This window comes from Theropithecus gelada, chromosome 3 (assembly GCF_003255815.1).
Source record: "Theropithecus gelada isolate Dixy chromosome 3, Tgel_1.0, whole genome shotgun sequence".
NCBI classification, from domain to species: domain Eukaryota; kingdom Metazoa; phylum Chordata; class Mammalia; order Primates; family Cercopithecidae; genus Theropithecus; species Theropithecus gelada.
Genome location: NC_037670.1, coordinates 33,877,449 through 33,896,372, shown reverse-complemented (window position 1 = coordinate 33,896,372; position 18,924 = coordinate 33,877,449). Strand labels below are relative to the sequence as shown.

Here is an 18,924-nt window from a genome sequence, read left to right as displayed (position 1 = left end):
TGGCACGATCTCGGTTCACTGCAGCCTCTGCTTCTTGGGCTCAAGCAATCCTCCTACCTCAGCCTCCAGAGTAACTAGGACTATAGGCATGCGCCACCACTCCCAGCTAGTTTTTGTATCTTGTAGAGATGGGGTTTCGCCATGTTGCCTAGGCTAGTCTTGAACTTCTGGGCTCAAGCAGTCCACCCACTTTGGCCACCCAAAATGTTTAGATTACAGGCATGAGCCAACTCGCCTGGCCAAAGAAAACTTAAGGAAAGTTTTATTACGTAACAGTAAGACAGTTTGGTGAGCGCTCGGGTGCAGTGGGTTTGAAACAAATATTGCTGCTTCTTTCATGGAGCTTGCACTTGGGTGGTGGAAACACAGGATAACCTCGTACAGAAGCAAATATGTAGCTACAGGTGATGGTAAGTGGTTGTGAGAGAATCATGGTAGAGGATTGGGGATAGCTACTTCTGATTGGGTGGTAGGAGAATGCCCCACTGAGGTGATGAATAAGTTCAGAAATGAAGTAGTTATGACCCAAATAGAGTTGGGAGAGAAGCGTCTGTAACTTTTCATTTTCCGAGTACAGATACAGTAGAGATTTTAGTGTTGGTCATGATTTTCTTTTTTGATAGAATAGATACTTACGAAGTGTTTAAGTTGATTTGCCTTTAAATAATTTTTCTCTTTTTTTTTCACTCTACATGCTAGAACTTGTCACAAACACCAGTGCTTAGAGAACTATTAAAAGAAGTGAAAATGTCTGGAACAATTGTAAAAATTGAACCACCTGATTTGGCATTAACAGTATGTTCTTTAAACTTTTCTAATCTGTAACTTTCCTCTCTGAATGTCTGTTTTCTAAATTATTTTAAATAATTGGCACTCATGTCCACCGTTTTCGTTTTGTTTTAGTTTAGGCTACTAAGTTAAACAGTTTCAGGCTAATAGAAGTTTTAAGGAGCCTTTACATCTGTTTGCTCTGTGTGTGCTCTGATTTTCTGTGCTCGAGTGTTAAGCTTCCTTCTTGGGAACGTGTATATGTTTGTGAAGCCTTAGGCTTACCTTATTATTTTTAACATCTTTAAGGTGACTTAAGAGCTGTGTAATCAAATAAATATTGCTTTATCCATTTTTATTATTTACATTTTGCTTTGGCTCTTTCAATTCTTAGGTAGTAAGTGTTCCGGATAATCTAAAACTAAAATAGTAGAGCTGAATTCTGCATAAGACAGTCTGTGACCAAACAGTTTCTGTATCTTTTGATGTACATTTTTTTTTTTTTTTTTTTTTTTGAGACGGAGTCTCGCGCTGTGTCACCCAGGCTGGAGTGCAGTGGCACGATCTCGGCTCACTGCAAGCTCCGCCTCCCAGGTTCACGCCATTCTCCTGCCTCAGCCTCCGAGTAGCTGGGACTACAGGCGCCCGCCACCTCGCCCGGCTAGTTTTTTGTATTTTTAGTAGAGACGGGGTTTCACCATGTTAGCCAAGATGGTCTCGATCTCCTGACCTCGTGATCCACCCGCCTCGGCCTCCCAAAGTGCTGGGATTACAGGCTTGAGCCACCGCGCCCGGCCTGATGTACATTTTAAACTTAAATGGGGCAGTTCTGTCAGGAACATTGACAGTGTATGTTAACTAATTAGATTTTAGTAAAGTCAATGATTCCAAAATTTGACTGAAGAAAGTAATTTCTTTTCCCATATTCAGGAACCGTTAGAAATAAACCTTGAGCCTCCAGGCCCTCTTACTTTAGCCATGAGCCAGTTTCTTAATGAGATGCAAGAGACCAAAAAGGGGATTGTGACACCTAAAGAACTCTTTTCTCAGGTCTGTAAAAAGTGAGTATCCACTTTGATTGTGCTTTCAGTGCCTCAGATGCCGAGAAATCATATTAATATAAAAATATAAAAATATTAATAGCATTACATTTAGTCAACCCTCTGTATACAAAACGCATAGTTTTTTTTCATTTGGATTTTAAAATATATTTTATGTGATAGTTATATCTCCCAAGGGTGTTAATGGACTAAACAGAAATTTGTAGAAACTAGAACTCCCTGGCCAGTTGCGGTGGCTCACGCCTGTAATCCCAGCATTTTGGGAGGGTGAGGCGGGCGGATCACAAGGTCAGGAGATCAAGACCATCCTGGCTAACACAGTGAAACCCTGTCTCTACTAAAAATACAAAAAATTACCTGGGTGTGGTGGCGGGTGCCTGTAGTCCTAGCTACTCGGGAAGCTGAGGCGGGAGAATGGCGTGAACCCGGGAGTTGGAACTTGCAGTGAGCCGAGATTGCCCCACTGCACTCCAGCCTGGGCAACAGAGCGAGACTCCGTCTCAAAAAAAAAAAAAAGAAAAGAAACTAGAACTCTCTGAGATTTGGAATATGATCCTAAGATTTTCTAAAAATAGCTTCAGATCTTAGTAGACTGAAGATTGCTTTTCTGTCTTTTTGTTTTTCTCCAGAGCAGTGCGGTTTAAAGGCTATCAGCAGCAAGACAGCCAGGAGCTGCTTCGCTATTTATTGGATGGGATGAGAGCAGAAGAACACCAAGTTAGCATGTTACGACCATTGTATTTTATAATCTTATCTTCATAAGCTGTCTGTCTCATTTGATATCTTATGAGTTAAAACAATGAAAGCTAGATATTAAGGCCATGATACTTTTAAATTTTTTCTTACACCAGCTTTTTAAACTAGTATGTTTTCACCATTAGAATGAATCCAGAGAGCCGGGCGCGGTGGCTCAAGCCTGTAATCCCAGCACTTTGGGAGGCCGAGGCGGGCGGATCACGAGGTCAGGAGATCGAGACCATCCTGGCTAACATGGTGAAACCCCGTCTCTACTAAAAATACAAAAAAAAAACTAGCCGGGCGTGGTGGCGGGCGCCTGTAGTCCCAGCTACTCGGAGGCTGAGGCAGGAGAATGGCCTGAACCTGGGAGGCGGAGCTTGCAGTGAGCCGAGATCGCGCCACTGCACTCCAGCCTGGGTGACACAGCGCGAGACTCCGTCTCAAAAAAAAAAAAAAAAAAAAAAAAAAAAGAATGAATCCAGAGAATTAGCAGTGATTCTCTTTCTCATGATGGCTTAAGTTTAGTTGATGTTTACAGCATTAATGTTCTTTAAAGGTTCTGTTGTACTAACCTATGAGAAGAGCTGCCAAATATTGGAAAATGTTTCTCCCAAAATAGTTCCCAGGTGCAGCATACCCTTACTCTTATTCTGAGTCTGATTTAACACTGTTTTTTGAATCTAGAAAGTATTTTCATTTTGTAGGAGTCAGGGAACATTTGTTGCATTTTAAAATTTTTGTGATTTGCCAGGATATAAAATAATGTATTTGGGGATATGAATTAATGAGTACTCATAATAGTGATAATAACTAATATTTATTTTGCACTTATTTTATGCCAATCACTGTTTTCAGTGTTTTGTATTAATTCCCTTACTTCGTTCTCACAAAGTTTCTGCGAGGTGGATACTGTGATTTTTTTCCTATTCCATAGATAGAGAATCTAGGCTGTGAAGAAGTTCAGTACATAGTTTAAGGTCCCCCAGAAATAATGGAGCTGGGCTTTAAGCACTGGAGTCAGCCCCTGTGGCCCTCACGTAATCATTCTGCTTGTAGGACAAGCTATTTCAGTTTCTTTTCAAAGGAGGCAGGCATGTTCTGATAAGCTGTGGTTTGAAAAGGTTTAAGATCTTGAAATGATAAGATAATACCTTTATTCAATGGTTAGTGATGGCTTTGCAGCATAATTCCTTTTTAGGTCCTTGAATTAATTTTGAAAATGTGATTTTGGAATTATTTAGTAAAAATGGGGAGCTGTATCCTGATCACTTTCTTGACTTGATTACATATTTTCTAAGGAAAATAAAATTTAAAATTTAATAGTATATATATTCATTTTATTACTTTTAGAGAGTGAGTAAAGGAATACTTAAAGCATTTGGTAATTCTACTGAAAAATTGGATGAAGAACTAAAAAATAAAGTTAAAGGTAATGTCTGACTTTTTGAACTAAAACACTATAGTTGAAATCCTCTGTATCTTAGGACAAGATTGCTGGCACATGTATTTCCAAGTCCACAATTATTAATGTATAATTTCTCTTTATCAACATTGATTAGTAAAAATTATTCAGTATTCCAAAAGTGGACAATTTTAACCTGTGGTGTATTCTTTTTATGTATTAAAGATAGAGCTAAGATGAATTACAGTTTTACTTTTCAAAAGCTTTAAATTATAATTAGCAGTAATATATGAATTGTATTTGTTACTGTGAGTTGTCAGTAGTTGGTATTAATCATGGAGCCAACTTAGTTCTTATTATGTGGCATGTAAAGATTTAGGACAGATCTGCCCAGTAGAACTTCCTGTGTTGATGGAACTCTTCTGTATCTTTGCTGTCCCGTATAGAAGCAACTAGGCACGTGTGTCGCCTGAAATGTGACTGGTGAAACTGAGGAACTACATTTTTATTTTTATTTAATTGTAATTAAATTTACATAGCCACAAGTGACTAAGGGCTACTGTATTATAAAGCACAGATTTGAATCAACTAATAGCAACTCTTTGCCTCCTTGGTGCCCTTTAGAGCCTGGCCAGTAATGAAGAGAATTATCCCAGCTGGCATTTTCTGTCGTAAAAGTGTGATTCTGCATAAATTGTCATTTGAATAATGTTTATAGGCTTCACGTATTTGGAAAATTGGCTGACCAAGTAGTAAAATTAGGGCTTTTAGTTAGATTAAACTTATCAAGATTATTTCTAGAAACAGGAAAATAAAAGGAAGATTTTGTTTGAAACATTTTCCTGAGGTTTTTCTTTTGTTTTTAAAATATAACAGGAGTTCGGTCTTAAGAGTTCACAAAAGAAGTTACATGCATTTTCTCTCCCAGTTTGCTACTGTGGTATCTTTTATCAGTCTTGAATGTTAGAATGTTAGAGCTAAAACTAAGGAGCTAGACTGTTACTCAGCTTAGTCCGAGCTGTTCATTTTATACTAACAGAGAGAGAGACATAGAAGTCTCACTGACTTGCACAGTTTACTGCCCACTGACTAGGTCTTGGATAAGGACTTTTTTGTCTTATTCCTAAAAGGTGATTGTGTTCAATTATGTTATGCTCAGAGGTGGAATTTATAATACTGACTTCTATCACATAAAAATGAAATAATGGTGATTATGAATGGAGGAAGAAGTCTGTGGGACAGGAAATTTAAAATAAAATTTTAGAGTTAGATAGGTAAGTAGTTTTAGTTTTTCTTATTTAATTAATTATATAAAGGTAATTGGTAATTGATAAATTTTTTTTTTCTCCTTAGACTATGAGAAGAAAAAATCAATACCAAGTTTTGTTGACCGCATCTTTGGTGGTGAACTAACTAGTACGATCATGTGTGATCAATGCAGAACTGTAAGTAGATGTGATGTGTACTGGGTTTATTCACTAATATTCATAGAGTAGTTTATCTATTGTTTATTTCAAAAATAGAAATCTCTACCTTCATAGGATATCTTTTTAAACTATTCAGATGTGCATGGTTCTTTGTGGGAAATGTCAGCACTCCTTAATTCTTGAAGAAGTTAAACATTTTGATTTATTTTCCCCAACCCAAAGTCCTCAGTGTTGTGTAATTTTTCATTTCAAATTTTCTTAAGCCTTTGTTTATTTTAAAACCCTCCCCCTACCCCCCATCCCACAGGGCAGGGAGTAGCTTACTATGTAACATTTACAGTATTTACATTTTTACATTGTCTTTTTTGATTGGTTAAGGTCTCCTTGGTTCATGAATCTTTCCTTGATTTGTCTCTCCCAGTTTTAGATGATCAGGTAAGACTATTGAGTTTATTTTATTCAAGTAGATTTATTTTCCTGTAAGATTTTACTGGGGGAAGCCCTGTTACTCTTTTTAAGTTTGTATATTACTGGCACATGCAGAAATTTTTCTTAATTTGAGGTAGAATAATTTTTAGGATTTGAATAAAGAACAGGGTAACTACTTTTAAAAACAAGGATGAGGGGCTGGGCGCAGTGGCTCAAGCCTGTAATCCCAGCACTTTGGGAGGCCGAGACGGGCGGATCACGAGTTCAGGAGATCGAGACCATCCTGGCTAACACGGTGAAACCCCGTCTCTACTAAAATACAAAAAAAATTAGCCGGGCGAGGTGGCGGGCGCCTGTACTCCCAGCTACTCGGGAGGCTGAGGCAGGAGAATGGCGTGAACCTGGGAGGCGGGGCTTGCAGTGAGCTGAGATCCGGCCACTGCACTCCAGCCTGGGCAACAGAGCCAGACTCCGTCTCAAAAATAAAATAAAATAAAATAAAATAAATAAAAACAAGGATGAGGAAAAGACGATGTATTCAGAATTCTGTACAAGTAATTACTTTGATTGGTTTCCATACAGGGAAGTGTTTTCCTTGTATTAAAATTAATACTTATTTTTGTTATTTAAGACTAACCACGAATCCCTTGCACACCTAAGTTCATAAATGTTAAAGAGTATTATTTCATTTTAATTTGGTTCCTTTTAAGTAGTAGTAGGAAAAAAGAGATGTTATGAGTATTGGATAAATCATTATTCAACTTCGTATGAATTATGAGACCTTTGGCTTGTTACTTGGCAATTAGTCTCACCAAACTTTATTTTCTCTTTTTCTAAAACTGTCATATGCATGCAAAGAAAGAAAAGAATAAAAAAGAATACACTGTGGTGACTTATGTAAGTCACTTAGAAAATGTATTTGGAAATGGACATATTTACAGTGTGACACAGCATGTATCTAATAAAATTCGTTGTATTTCTATTACACTTGCATGTGGCATTGCCTTTTGCTGTTTTGTTGGTTTGCTTGTTTTCTCATTATGTGAAGATTGCTTTCTAGTATATGAGATGAATGAATTTTGTCTCGTCTATTTTCAAATATTGTGGAAAATAAAACCAGTATATAATAGAAGTAGAAAAATATTTACATAGCACGGATTTTTTTCACCAAACGGTAGTTGTAAAATTTTGTTTTTGACCTATGTTATCTATATTTTAAGAGTGGTAAGAAAAGTGTCAATGACAAAAATCTGAAAAAGACAATGGAGGATGAAGATCAAGATAGTGAGGAAGAAAAAGATAACGACAGTTACATAAAAGAGAGAAGTGATATTCCTTCTGGAACAAGTAAGCACTTACAGAAAAAAGCAAAGAAACAAGCCAAAAAGCAAGCCAAGGTGGGTAATTAGTAGGAAAATCATATGCTTCTAATTTTATATTTTGAACTATTGAGTGTGTAGTCTGAATGACGTTGGTTAGACATGTCTGTTATTTTAGATACAGCGCTTTCATTTGGCAGTTGCAGAATTTAGCTCATTTAGTATTCTCTGCAGGGAAATTGCTTTGAGTATATGTGAAGAAAACGTGCTTTTTTAAAAAAATCCTGCATTGCTTGTAACAAGTATTTGTAGTAAATTTAGTTAACTTAATTTTTTGAGTTAGTATATTGATGCTCACAAATTTAAAAATTTATAAAGATAAACAATAAATCCCCCTTCCACCAGTGTTTTTTTCTCCCCCCTGCCACCAAGACGGAGTCTTGCTATCACCCAGGCCAGAGTGCAGTGGCACGATCTGTGCTCACTGCAACCTCTATCTCCCAGGTTCAAGCAATTCTCGTGCCTCAGCCTCCTGAGCAGTCAGGACTACAGGCGCATGCCACCAATCATAGCTAATTTTTATATTTTTAGTAGAGACAGGGTTTCACCATTATTGGCCAGGCTGGTCTCAAACTCCTGACCTCAAGTGATCCGCCCGCCTCGGCCTCCCAAAGTGCTGGGATTACAGGCATGAGCCATTGCACCCTGCCGACCACCACTTTCCTTTTATGACAAAGATAAACATTTTCGTTTCTTCTTACATATCCTTCTGGAGTTTCTTTTGGAAAATATGAGCAAATACAAATATGCAGTCTTGGTTTTCTCCCCCCTTTCTTACCATACACACCATTCTGGATTGTATTGTTTGTTTATACTTAGATTCTTGGAGTCCTTTCCATTTTAGTATATAAAACTTGTTCATTTTTTTTTTTTCTTTTTTGAGATGGAGTCTCACTTTGTCTCGCTTTGTCGCCCAGGCTGGAGTGCACATGGCGAGATCTTGAACTGCCTCCCAGGTTCAAGTAATTCTCCTGCCTCAGCCTCTCAAGTAGCTGGGATTACAGGCATGTGCCACCATGTCTGGCTAATTTTTGTATTTTTAGTAAAGACAGGTTTTGACATGTTCGTCAGGCTGGTCTCTAACTCCTGACCTCAGATAACCTGCCCACTTCAGCCTCCCAAAATGCTGGGATTACAATGTGAGACTCCGTTCCTGGCCCATTCTTTCTTTCTTTCTTTTTTTTTTTTTCCCACAGTTACATGATTCTGTTTTATGGATGTGCCATAATTCATTTAGCCATTTCTCTACTGATTTAGGTTGTTTCTAGTCTTTTGCTGTAATGGTCAATGCTCTAGTGAATAACCCTACACATATGTCAACTGTAGGGTAAATTTTGAGAAGAGAGATTGCATTTGTAGTTTTGGTTGATACTAATTGTCCTTCACAAAGGTTGCTCCTGACCTTTGACAGCTGTGTGTTATCAAACTTCCAGATTTTGATTGGTGTGTTAGATGGGAAATATTATCTCAATGCAGTTTTATTTTGCATTTATTTTAATATAAATTAAGCATATTTTTATGTTTCAGAGCCATTTGTGTTTCATTTTCTTTGAAGTTTTTGCTTGTATTCCTTTCTCATTTTTTATTCATGTGTTCCTCTGTTTTTACGGAAACATCAGAAAATGTTTGGGTCCCATCCTTTTGGCTGCCCTTCGTTCTTCTGGTATTACAGAGTAGCCTCACGCGGGTTGTTCTTTCAGTTACAACCAGAAATGCTAACCCCTTTGCGTTTTTAGGCATTTCAGTAACAGGAATCTTGATGAAATGCCTTCTTTTCTTCTCTGTTTGGAAGTAGGTTGCAAGTGGCAAGAGTGATTTAAAGGGAAAAGTTCTTTACTCTCTCCTGTAAGTGCGGCTACCTTGCTTCTTTGTTAACTTCAGGCCATTTTTTTCTCAGAATACTTTTGTCCATTCCTCTGACCAATCTGCCCTGTACTTGTACATCCTTGAGTTTTCTTTCAGTTTTTTTTTTTTTTTTTTTTTAATCTCAGTGAAACCTTGACCCAATAACTCATATGGATACGTTTATTTCTGTTAGGTGTGTAGTCAGACCCACCATATGGTATAACATTTGACTGCCTGGGTTTAACAGTCTTATTACTCTGCCTGGATTACTTCTCTTAGCAGAGAGACCATGTCTTGCATATTTTATTTCTGCAATAGGGTGCTTTTTTGATGGTTGGTGATGGTTTATACCTGATTTCATTTAAATAACTTTTTCTTTCTTTTTTTTTGGGAAGAGTCACTCTGTTGCCCAGGCTGGAGTACAGTGGTGTGGTCTCGGCTCACTGCAACCCCACCTCCCATGTTCGAGCGATTCTCTTTTCTCAGTCTCCTGAGTAGCTGGGACAACAGGCACGCACCACCCATGCATGCATTACAGGCACGCCTGGCTAATTTTTGTATTTTTAGTAGAGATGGGGTTTCACCATGTAGGCCAGGCTGGTTTCAAACTCCTCACCTCAAGTGAGACGCCCTCTTCAGCCTCCCAAAGTGTTGGGATTACAGGTGTGAGCCACTGCACCTGGCCTAAATAACTTTTCTTCATAATTTATTTATTTATTTTTTTGAGACAGAGTCTTGCTCTGCCACCCAGGCTGGAGTACGGTGTGCATGATCATAGCTCACAGTAACCTTGAACTCCTGGGCTCAAGTGATCCTCCCGCCTCAACCTGCTGAGTAGCTGGGACTACAGGTGCACACCAACGTGCCCAGCTAATTTTTATTTTTATTTTTTTTTAGAGATGGGGTCTCAGTATGTTGCCCAGGCTTGTCCCAAACTCCTCAAGTGGTCTCTTGTGATCCTTTTGCTTTGGCCTTCCACAGTGCTAGGATTACAGGTGTTAGCCACCATGCCCAGCCAGTTTCTTCACAATTTATTCGATCCTTGGTAGTAAAGGAACTTTTTAGGATCAGATTGTGAGAGTGAACTCTTCCTTAGGAAATTATTTTTGATCGACCAGCAACAAAACTGGATATAGTACATGTGTGTGCTTTCTCTTTCTTCCTTTGTCTCTCTTCTTCCTTTTCTCCCTCTCTTTCTTTTTTTTTCTTTCTTTCTTTTTTAATACCTTATACTTTTTACCCAGAACCAACGAAGACAACAAAAAATTCAAGGAAAAGTTCTTCATTTAAATGATATTTGTACTATTGACCATCCTGAAGATAATGAATATGAAGCTGAAATGTCACTTCAAGGAGAAGTAAATATTAAATCCAACCATATTTCACAAGAGGGTGTTATGCATAAAGAATATTGTGTCAACCAGAAAGATTTGAATGGCCAAGAAAAAATGATAGAAAGTGTAACTGACAATCAAAAATCCACAGAGGAAGTCGATATGAAAAATATCAACATGGATAATGATCTGGAGGTTTTAACATCTTCTCCCACTGAATGTACTAGGAATTTAAATGGTGCCTACCTAACGGAAGCGAGCAATGGAGAAGTGGACATTTCCAATGGTTTCAAAAACCTAAATTTGAATGCTGCTCTTCATCCTGATGAAATAAATATAGAGATTCTGAATGACAGTCATACTCCTGGAACAAAGGTGTATGAGGTTGTAAATGAAGATCCAGAAACTGCTTTCTGTACTCTTGCAAACAGGGAAGTTTTCAATACTGATGAGTGTTCAATCCAACATTGTTTATATCAGTTCACCCGTAACGAGAAACTTCGAGATGCGAATAAACTGCTTTGTGAAGTATGCACACGGAGACAGTGTAATGGACCAAAGGCAAATATGAAAGGTACGTTAATGCTCTCACTGTAAGTAAAATTAATATTCAGGGACAGATTTTGCCCTGCATAGGTAGAGTGCTCCTATTCTAATTGTATCGGGATTTGGATGGCATGAATAAGTGCCCTCTTCTGTGTAAATATTTTAATAGAAGGATGGAAGAAGTAGGACTTTATTGAAGTGGCTAATACACTATGACATCCCAGCAGCAGTTAAATGGGACAGTTTTCTCCCTGACATCTCTCCCTGTGGGTAAATTATCCCCTTGGAATACAGTCACCACAGCATCCTGACACACAGTGGCTATTTTTTACTACCCTTACCTCCTTTGCACCCAGTATGCCACATTTGAATTTATCAACGAACTAATGTGACATGCCCAGTGCAAAGCACTGGGAAGACAGTGCTTTCTTACAGTCTTCCTCAAATGGGAAAAAGAAACATACTGACAATTTCCATTATCTCCCCACTGCCTTTTTTTTTTTTGAGTTTGGGTAAATAGGATGTGGAGGGGCCATGGATTCCTAAGGATTTTTACTAGAATTGTTGAAACATTTTAAAATTGTAAGTAAAATTTTATTTATTTATATGTAGAGACAAAAAGGCTGTTTTTGTGTGTGTGTGTATGTGTATATATAAATCTTATATGTGTGTATGTGTATATATATCAGCTCAGAGACCATACATATATATGTGTGTGTGGTGTGTGTGTGTGTGTGTGTGTGTATATATATGTATTTTTTTTTTTTGAGACAGAGTCTTGCCCTGTCTCCCAGGCTAAAGTGCAGTGGCCAATCTCAGCTCACTGCAGTCTCTGCCTCCCGGGTTCAAGAGATTCTCATGCCTCAGCCTCCCAAGTAGCTGGAACTACAGGCGCCCACCACCACACCTGGCTAATTTTCGTATTTTTAGTAGAGATAGGGTTTCGCCACATTGGCCAGCCTGGTCTTGAACTCCTAACCTCAAGTGATTTGCCCGCCTAGGTCTCCCAAAGTCTTGGGATTACAGGCGTGAGCCATCGCACCCAGTCTAAAAAATATTTTTTATAGGTGAACATTTGCAAATTATTTGATATGATGGAATATACTAAATTTGAACCTCATTAACCAAAATATTGTGTCTCTCCACAGTAATTCCACTTTTTTCTTTGATTGTAATCATTCTCAGTTATTACAGTATTTTGATTTCATCAGTAAGAATTTATGGACATTTTTATCTCGTATAAGTACTTATGAAATATCTTTGATTTTGCCTCTTACTCCACAAATTCTACAGTGTTTGTTATCTGGTCCTTCATAGAAAAAGTTTACTGATCCTTGCTTTAGATGTTTGAAATGATTTTATAGCAAACCTGAATGCTGTAGGGGTCCAAAATGATTTTCACCCTGTTAAAAATTTCTTCTTTTCTTTAGGTGAAAGGAAGCATGTTTATACCAATGCCAAAAAGCAGATGCTAATTTCTCTTGCTCCTCCTGTTCTTACTCTTCATTTAAAGAGATTTCAGCAGGTACTCCTTGTTACCCAAAATTTGTTTTAAATATGTAACACCTATTTTGTTTATTACCTATTTTATTCAGTACTGTCTCAACATATTACTATGTTTCTTTGGTTTTCTGTTGTTTCCCAACTCTAATGTCAATGAAGTCAGAAAGGGAAAAAAATAGGGGCTAGGCAGAGGCGCATGTGAAGGTGGAGGCACAATCTCCTCAGATTTCCTAGAATTCATGTTCTTCTTTTTAGTAAGATTGGCATCTTACTTTTATTTCAGGTTAAATAAAATAAAAGACTGGTGTATTACATATATCTCATGCTTAGGAATATTAGCTTATCTTTTCTGTTTTGTGTGTGGCATCTTATTTTTATGGACCCTTGATGAAAAGACAGTGGTGCCTCGGATTGTCATCATTTTGGTGACCTTGTCTTTTCTGGAAAACTTTTGCCATAGCTGTATAACTTCTAAACTGTGTTCCAAATTCCGAAAGTACTTTCAGTATCTTCAGAACGTTTTTCCCCTTGTGGTTGGTATGGGCTTGAGTAATTGGGTGGGCCTTTATTAGCAATTCACTAAGCTTGGTTCGAGCATGAGGCTGAGAGTGCATGTTTCACAGAAAAGTATTATGCTATCGCTGAGTTTTAAGCACTCAGAACCTCTGGTCTAATCTGGCATTTCTGGATGGCTGAAGCAGAAACATTGAGAATTTTCTCACAAGAACAGTTTTTTTTCTTTTTCTTCTTTTTGAAACAGTCTTGTTCTGTCATCCAGGCTGGTATGCAATGACACGATCATGGCTCACTGAAGCTTTGACCTCCCGGTCTCAAGCAATCCTCCCCCCTCAGCCTCTATCGTAGGTGGCTACCACCATGTCCAGCTAATTTTTTAATTTTCTTGTAGAGGCAGAGTCTCACTGTGTTGCTCAGGCTGGTCTCGAACTCCGGGGCTCAAGTGATCCTCCTGCCTCAGCTTCCCAAAGTGCTGGGATTACAGGCATGTGCCATCGTGCCCAGCTGGGAATAGCTTTCTTAATGTGTTGGTGTGTGTTTTTTGTGTGATACATGTGCACTTAGCAAAAGCAAACCAACTTGGAACCAGTTAGTGGTCAGAAAGAATTGAGTCTCCAAAGAAAATTGAACTAGGACTTAATGTTGATATTCTTTTGGACATCAGAGGGGACTTTGGTTTACTTAACCTGTATTGCTTTTCCAGGAAAATAAGTCAATCTGTTATACTTCTCTTTTAGGCTGGCTTTAACCTACGCAAAGTTAACAAACACATAAAGTTTCCGGAAATCTTAGATTTGGCTCCTTTTTGCACCCTTAAATGTAAGGTAAGTGAAAGTGGTCTTTTTCAGGAAAGTCCTTTAAAGTCAAATCATAGCTTACTTACCTAATGCTCCAGTAGCAACTCACTTAAGTATGAAGTTGATAACAGTTACTGAGTAGAGTGGGTCTTTGATCATTGTACCTTTATAATTTGAAGATTAGTGATGAATCATTTTGAAGAATGGGTTATTTCAGTTCAACGTTTAGAATCCCCTTTATTATGGCACACATTGTCTTGTGAGCTGAAGGCATAAAACGAAAGGTGAGCACATCTATTAATGAATAATCTCAGTTTAATGTGGTTGAATATTAAGGCTGGTGAACATAGATCAGCGGTGGTATACACTTAACCCAGCCTGTTGATGGTTCAGGAATGGCTTTTTAAAGTAAACCGTGCCTCAACTATATTTAAAGAAGGAGTAAAAGTATGATGAATCAAGATGAAATGAGTTTTGCAGGCAGAAAGAACAGCAGGAGTAAAGGCAACAGGGTAAAATAGGATGGTGAGTGCCAGAGACTGGTAATGTATGTAGTTCTAGAGCTTACAGTACAAGGTATGGGGGAGTTGAGAAATGAAGCCAGAGAAGTGAGATAGGTATGAAGGTTTGGAGGGTTCCCATGGTGTGGAACTTGGACTTCATTAGGTATACAGTGGGGAGCCCTGAGGAGTTTAAAGCATTGGGTGGCATGGTCAGATCTGCATATGACATAGGTTACTTACTGACATATGGAGGCTGGATTTTAGGAGGGAAAGACTAGAGGTGGGGAAATGAGTTAGGTGGCTGTTGCATTAATTCAGCCAGTAGTTGATGAGGGCTTAAAGTTGGGCAGGAGATGGGGTGATAGAAAGACTACTTTAGGAGGTAGAATTAACCAGACTTAATGACTGATTGGCACTGGAAGGTGAGGCAGATGCCTTTTGTAAATGGATGCTGAGGGTGTCAGAGAAAGGGTTGAGGATGATTCCTGAGGCCTGGCTTGACGGATGGGAGTGCTGTAAATTGAGGTAGGAAATATAGGGAGAAAAGCAGGTAGAAAAAGGATAATAACTTGAGTGTTAGATACATTTGAGTGTCAGATATCTTTGAGAAATTAATGTGCTTAGTCTAGAAAACATTTGGATATACATATCTGAGACCTGCAGCAGAGAGGTTAGGACGGGCCCAGGGCAAAGATTTAGAAATCAGTACATATGTGGTGGTTTAAAATATGAGAAGATGGGATCCCTTGTGTATAGTGTCCGAAGAGAGAAAGAGAAGATGGCCAATGACAGGACCCTCCTAAGTATCTGAGTGGAATAGGCAGGGGTAGAAAGTGAGGACGCCACAAACGATCTCAAAGAATCTCCATGTTGAAGAATTTGGGGCTGGGCGTGATGGCGCACACCTGTAATGCCAACACTTTGGGAGGCCAAGGCAGTTGACTCACTTGAGGTCAGGAGTTCGAGACCAGCCTGGCCAACATGGTGAAACCCTGTCTCTACTGCAAATGTAAAAATTAGCCAGGCATGGTGGTGTGCACCTGTAATCCCAGCTACTCGGGAGGCTGAGGCAGGAGAATCTCTGGAACCCGGGAGGCAGAGCTGCAGTGAGCTGAGATTGCATCACTGCACTCCTGCCTAGGTGACAGAGCAAGAAACTCTCAAAAAAAAAAAAAAAAAAGGCTGGGCCAGTAGCTGTGAAGGGCATAATGGAAGAGGCAGCTAAGGACAATTTATAAGATTATAGTCACATTGAGGACTATGACAACGTACATGATCATATGTTATAGTTTTGTTTCTTAGCAGTAGCGGCTGTCTGGGTTTGGGGGATGGCAGGTACATTATAGGATTCAGGGTGAGGTTTTGTGATGAATTGGATATGGTGGCAAAGCTGGTGGTGAGTATTGGGAGGATATCATTTGTAAGTGATACAGTGGTTGAAGTTCCCAAATTTTAATGTGTATGTAGGAATCATACCTACAAATTTTGATTCTGTAGGTCTGGCATGGGATCAAAAATTCTGCATCTTTTTTTTTTTCTTCGAGACGGAGTCTCGCTCTGTCGCCCAGGCTGGAGTGCAGTGGCCGGATCTCAGCTCACTGCAAGCTCCGCCTCCCGGGTTCATGCCATTCTCCTGCCTCAGCCTCCCAAGCAGCTGGGACTACAGGTGCCCACCACCTCGCCCAGCTAGTTTTTTTTGTATTTTTTAGTAGAGACGGGGTTTCACTGGGTTAGCCAGGATGGTCTCAATCTCCTGACCTCGTGATCCGCCCGCCTCAGCCTCCCAAAGTGCTGAGATTACAGGCTTGAGCCACCGCGTCCGGCCTAAATTCTGCATCTTTACTATAAACTCTCAGGTGATGCTGATACTAGCTGTTCATGGACCACAGTTTGAATAGTGATGGTCTAGACTACATATGGGGAATTGCATTAGTCAGTTTCCATGCTGCTGATAAAGATATACCCAAGACTGGGCAATTTACAAAAGAAAGAGGTTTATTGGACTTACAGTTCCACATGGCTGGGGAGGCCTCACAATCATGACGGAAGGCAAGGAGGAGCAAGTCACTCTTACGTGGATGGCAGCAGGCAAAGCAAGAGCATGTGCAGGGAAACTCCCTCTTATGAAACCATCAGATCTTGTGAGGCTTATTCATTATCAAGAATAAGCATGGGGAAGACCTGCTCCCATGATTCAGTTACCTCCCAACAGGTCCCCCCCCACATGTGGGAATTATGGGAGCTACAACTGAAGATGAGATTTAGGTGGGGACACAGCCAAACCATATCAGGAATGAAGCCAGAAGTCTTCATAAGCAAGGAGAATATGAGCATTGGAGATCCTGTTAGGTTAAAGAGTACAGAATAGGTGAGATGAGAGTTGAATAAATAGAAGACTTGTAGACTAAGACTAAAAATAAGATTTATGTCCCTTGAGCTTAGGACTTTGAGACCAACCTGGGCAATATGCTGAAACCCCGTCTCTACAAAAATTAATTTAGCAGGTCATGGTGGTGTGCACCTGTAGTCCCAGCTATTCCAGAGGCTGAGGCGGGAGGATCACTTGAGCCCAGGAGGCAGAGGTTGCATTGAGCCGAGATCACACCACTGCACTACAGCCTGCGTGATAGAGTGAGACCCTGTCTCAAAAAGGATTTTATGAAGTTGAAGGATCACTTGAGCCCAGGAGGCAGAGGTTGCATTGAGCCGATATCATACCACTGCACTCCAGTCTGGGTGACAGAGTGAGACCCTGTCTCAAAAAAAATTTTATGAAGTTGAACAGTTCTGAGTGATGACAAGCCTAGACTTTAGTCCTGGTTGTGGCTGGCTAAAATGGAATGGCATTTAAAGTCCTGTGAGGATCATAGATGGACGGAGAAGTACTAAGTTCTTCAGTGAATATGGAGGCACAGATTGGGAAGCTGAGTATAGAGACAGTACTACTGAAGGGCAGTGATGCATGTTACGAACTTTTTACATGAGAACATAAATAGTTGTCTGAAAAGTGGCTCCTGGCCCAGAGAATGCCTGTTCCTATTGCCAGCCCTATGGCATATGGAGTCCTGAAAGAATAAGCAAACTGCACTCTCTAGTGGGGAAAGTGAACACTTGAGAGGTTGAATGTGCTGCTCACCAACTCCCTTGGGGACATTTAAAGATGTAAGGGGTAATTTTTGGCACAATCTAAAATGCTGTCCTGTTCCTGTTCAGGGCTTGTCTTTTAAACAGGGTATTCAGGGTTGTTAATAGCTAGGGTTGTTAAGGTATTCTGGAATTATCCTCAGGCTTCTAAAGAAACTGGCAAGTTGAATTAACTTATTTGGTATCTGAGCCAGGTAACTGCATCAAGTGGCCTATGGCTTACGGCTTTTCTAGCAGGGGAACGATGGTAAATTTATAAAACCGGAAGTGTCTCAGGCTGAGAAGAGGTATGGAGAAGACTAGACTCAGGAGTGATTTCCGCACTCTCAAAGTAATGGTTAAAGACCCTTTGCATGGTGTAAACTTGCCTTGCCAATGACATCTGTGTAAACGGAACTAGAACTAACTTTTGGATTCTACTCATTTTTAAAGAATGTTGCAGAAGAAAATACAAGGGTACTCTATTCCTTATATGGAGTTGTTGAACACAGTGGTACTATGAGGTCGGGGCATTACACTGCCTATGCCAAGGCAAGAACTGCAAATAGTCATCTCTCTAATCTTGTTCTTCACGGTGATATTCCACAAGGTAAGATGTCTTGAAAAATTCAGGCACTCAGCAGATTATGGCAAAACCAAAAAGTAACCAACTTGAATCTTTCCATTTATGTTTGATTTTTCATCTCCTCTTGACAGATTTTGAAATGGAATCAAAAGGGCAGTGGTTTCACATCAGCGACACACATGTGCAAGCTGTGCCTACAACTAAAGTACTAAACTCACAAGCATACCTCCTATTTTATGAGAGAATACTGTAATAGTATCAAAAGTACTTTTTCTGGAAACACGTTTACGGCTTTTATAATGGCTGAAATAACAATAAAAAAGTAAAGACTAATTAAAATCATGTTCACTTAACATTAAATACATGCCAGAAGAAATCATGTTTATTTAAATATTGAAGGGAAAAATACCTAAAAATTTACAAAGGTTTTGTATTGTCATGGTGGTTTTAATTCCTGCTTTGTTTCTGGAAAGCAAATCCTGAATTACTTAAGTCCTCTGTGTTTAATGTCTGGGTGATGGATCACAACACATCAATAAACTGACTTACCTAAAATCTTGTTTTATTACTGAGGAGATTTTAACTTCTACTGACTCACTCTACTAGGTAACACTTTAAAAAATGTTTCATCAGATGGGCTAATGAAGCTTCATTACAAGTCTGTTCATTTTATAAGAATCTATACTGACAGCAGAATATAAATGCGAGGAATGTTTCTTTGTAATCCTGATGCCAGTGTGCATAAGCTGGGGTACATAAGGCCTTACTCTGTATTTGCTCTGTGCCAGTGGTCAGCTGATCTGGGACAGATGTAAGACAAACCAGTCTCACTCCTATGAGTATAATTGGGTACCAAACCCCTTAATACCAGCATACCAGAGAAAGCCTGCGAACTGTCCCAAGTCAGCCAGTGTTTGAGTTACATGCAATGCAAAGAGCTTAGGGACACCAAGCCTCTCTTAACTTC

At 39.4% G+C, this 18,924-nt stretch overlaps 1 protein-coding gene across 5 annotated transcripts in view; it reads left to right on the top strand.

The window, feature by feature from the left end:
• USP16 (ubiquitin specific peptidase 16) overlaps positions 1-18,507 on the top strand; it is a 31,452-nt gene extending 12,945 nt beyond the window's left edge. For all 5 annotated transcript variants that reach the window (XM_025378102.1, XM_025378099.1, XM_025378100.1 and 2 more), the window contains 12 exons: positions 700-795; positions 1,699-1,829; positions 2,459-2,546; positions 3,918-3,996; positions 5,323-5,414; positions 5,775-5,831; positions 7,046-7,222; positions 10,294-10,957; positions 12,360-12,454; positions 13,686-13,772; positions 17,825-17,981; positions 18,089-18,507. In XM_025378102.1, coding sequence (XP_025233887.1) covers positions 700-795; positions 1,699-1,829; positions 2,459-2,546; positions 3,918-3,996; positions 5,323-5,414; positions 5,775-5,831; positions 7,046-7,222; positions 10,294-10,957; positions 12,360-12,454; positions 13,686-13,772; positions 17,825-17,981; positions 18,089-18,210 — 1,845 coding nt within the window. In that variant the 3' untranslated portion in view covers positions 18,211-18,507. The remainder of the gene's footprint in view (positions 1-699; positions 796-1,698; positions 1,830-2,458; positions 2,547-3,917; positions 3,997-5,322; positions 5,415-5,774; positions 5,832-7,045; positions 7,223-10,293; positions 10,958-12,359; positions 12,455-13,685; positions 13,773-17,824; positions 17,982-18,088) is intronic.
• Positions 18,508-18,924: the final 417 nt, after the last annotated feature.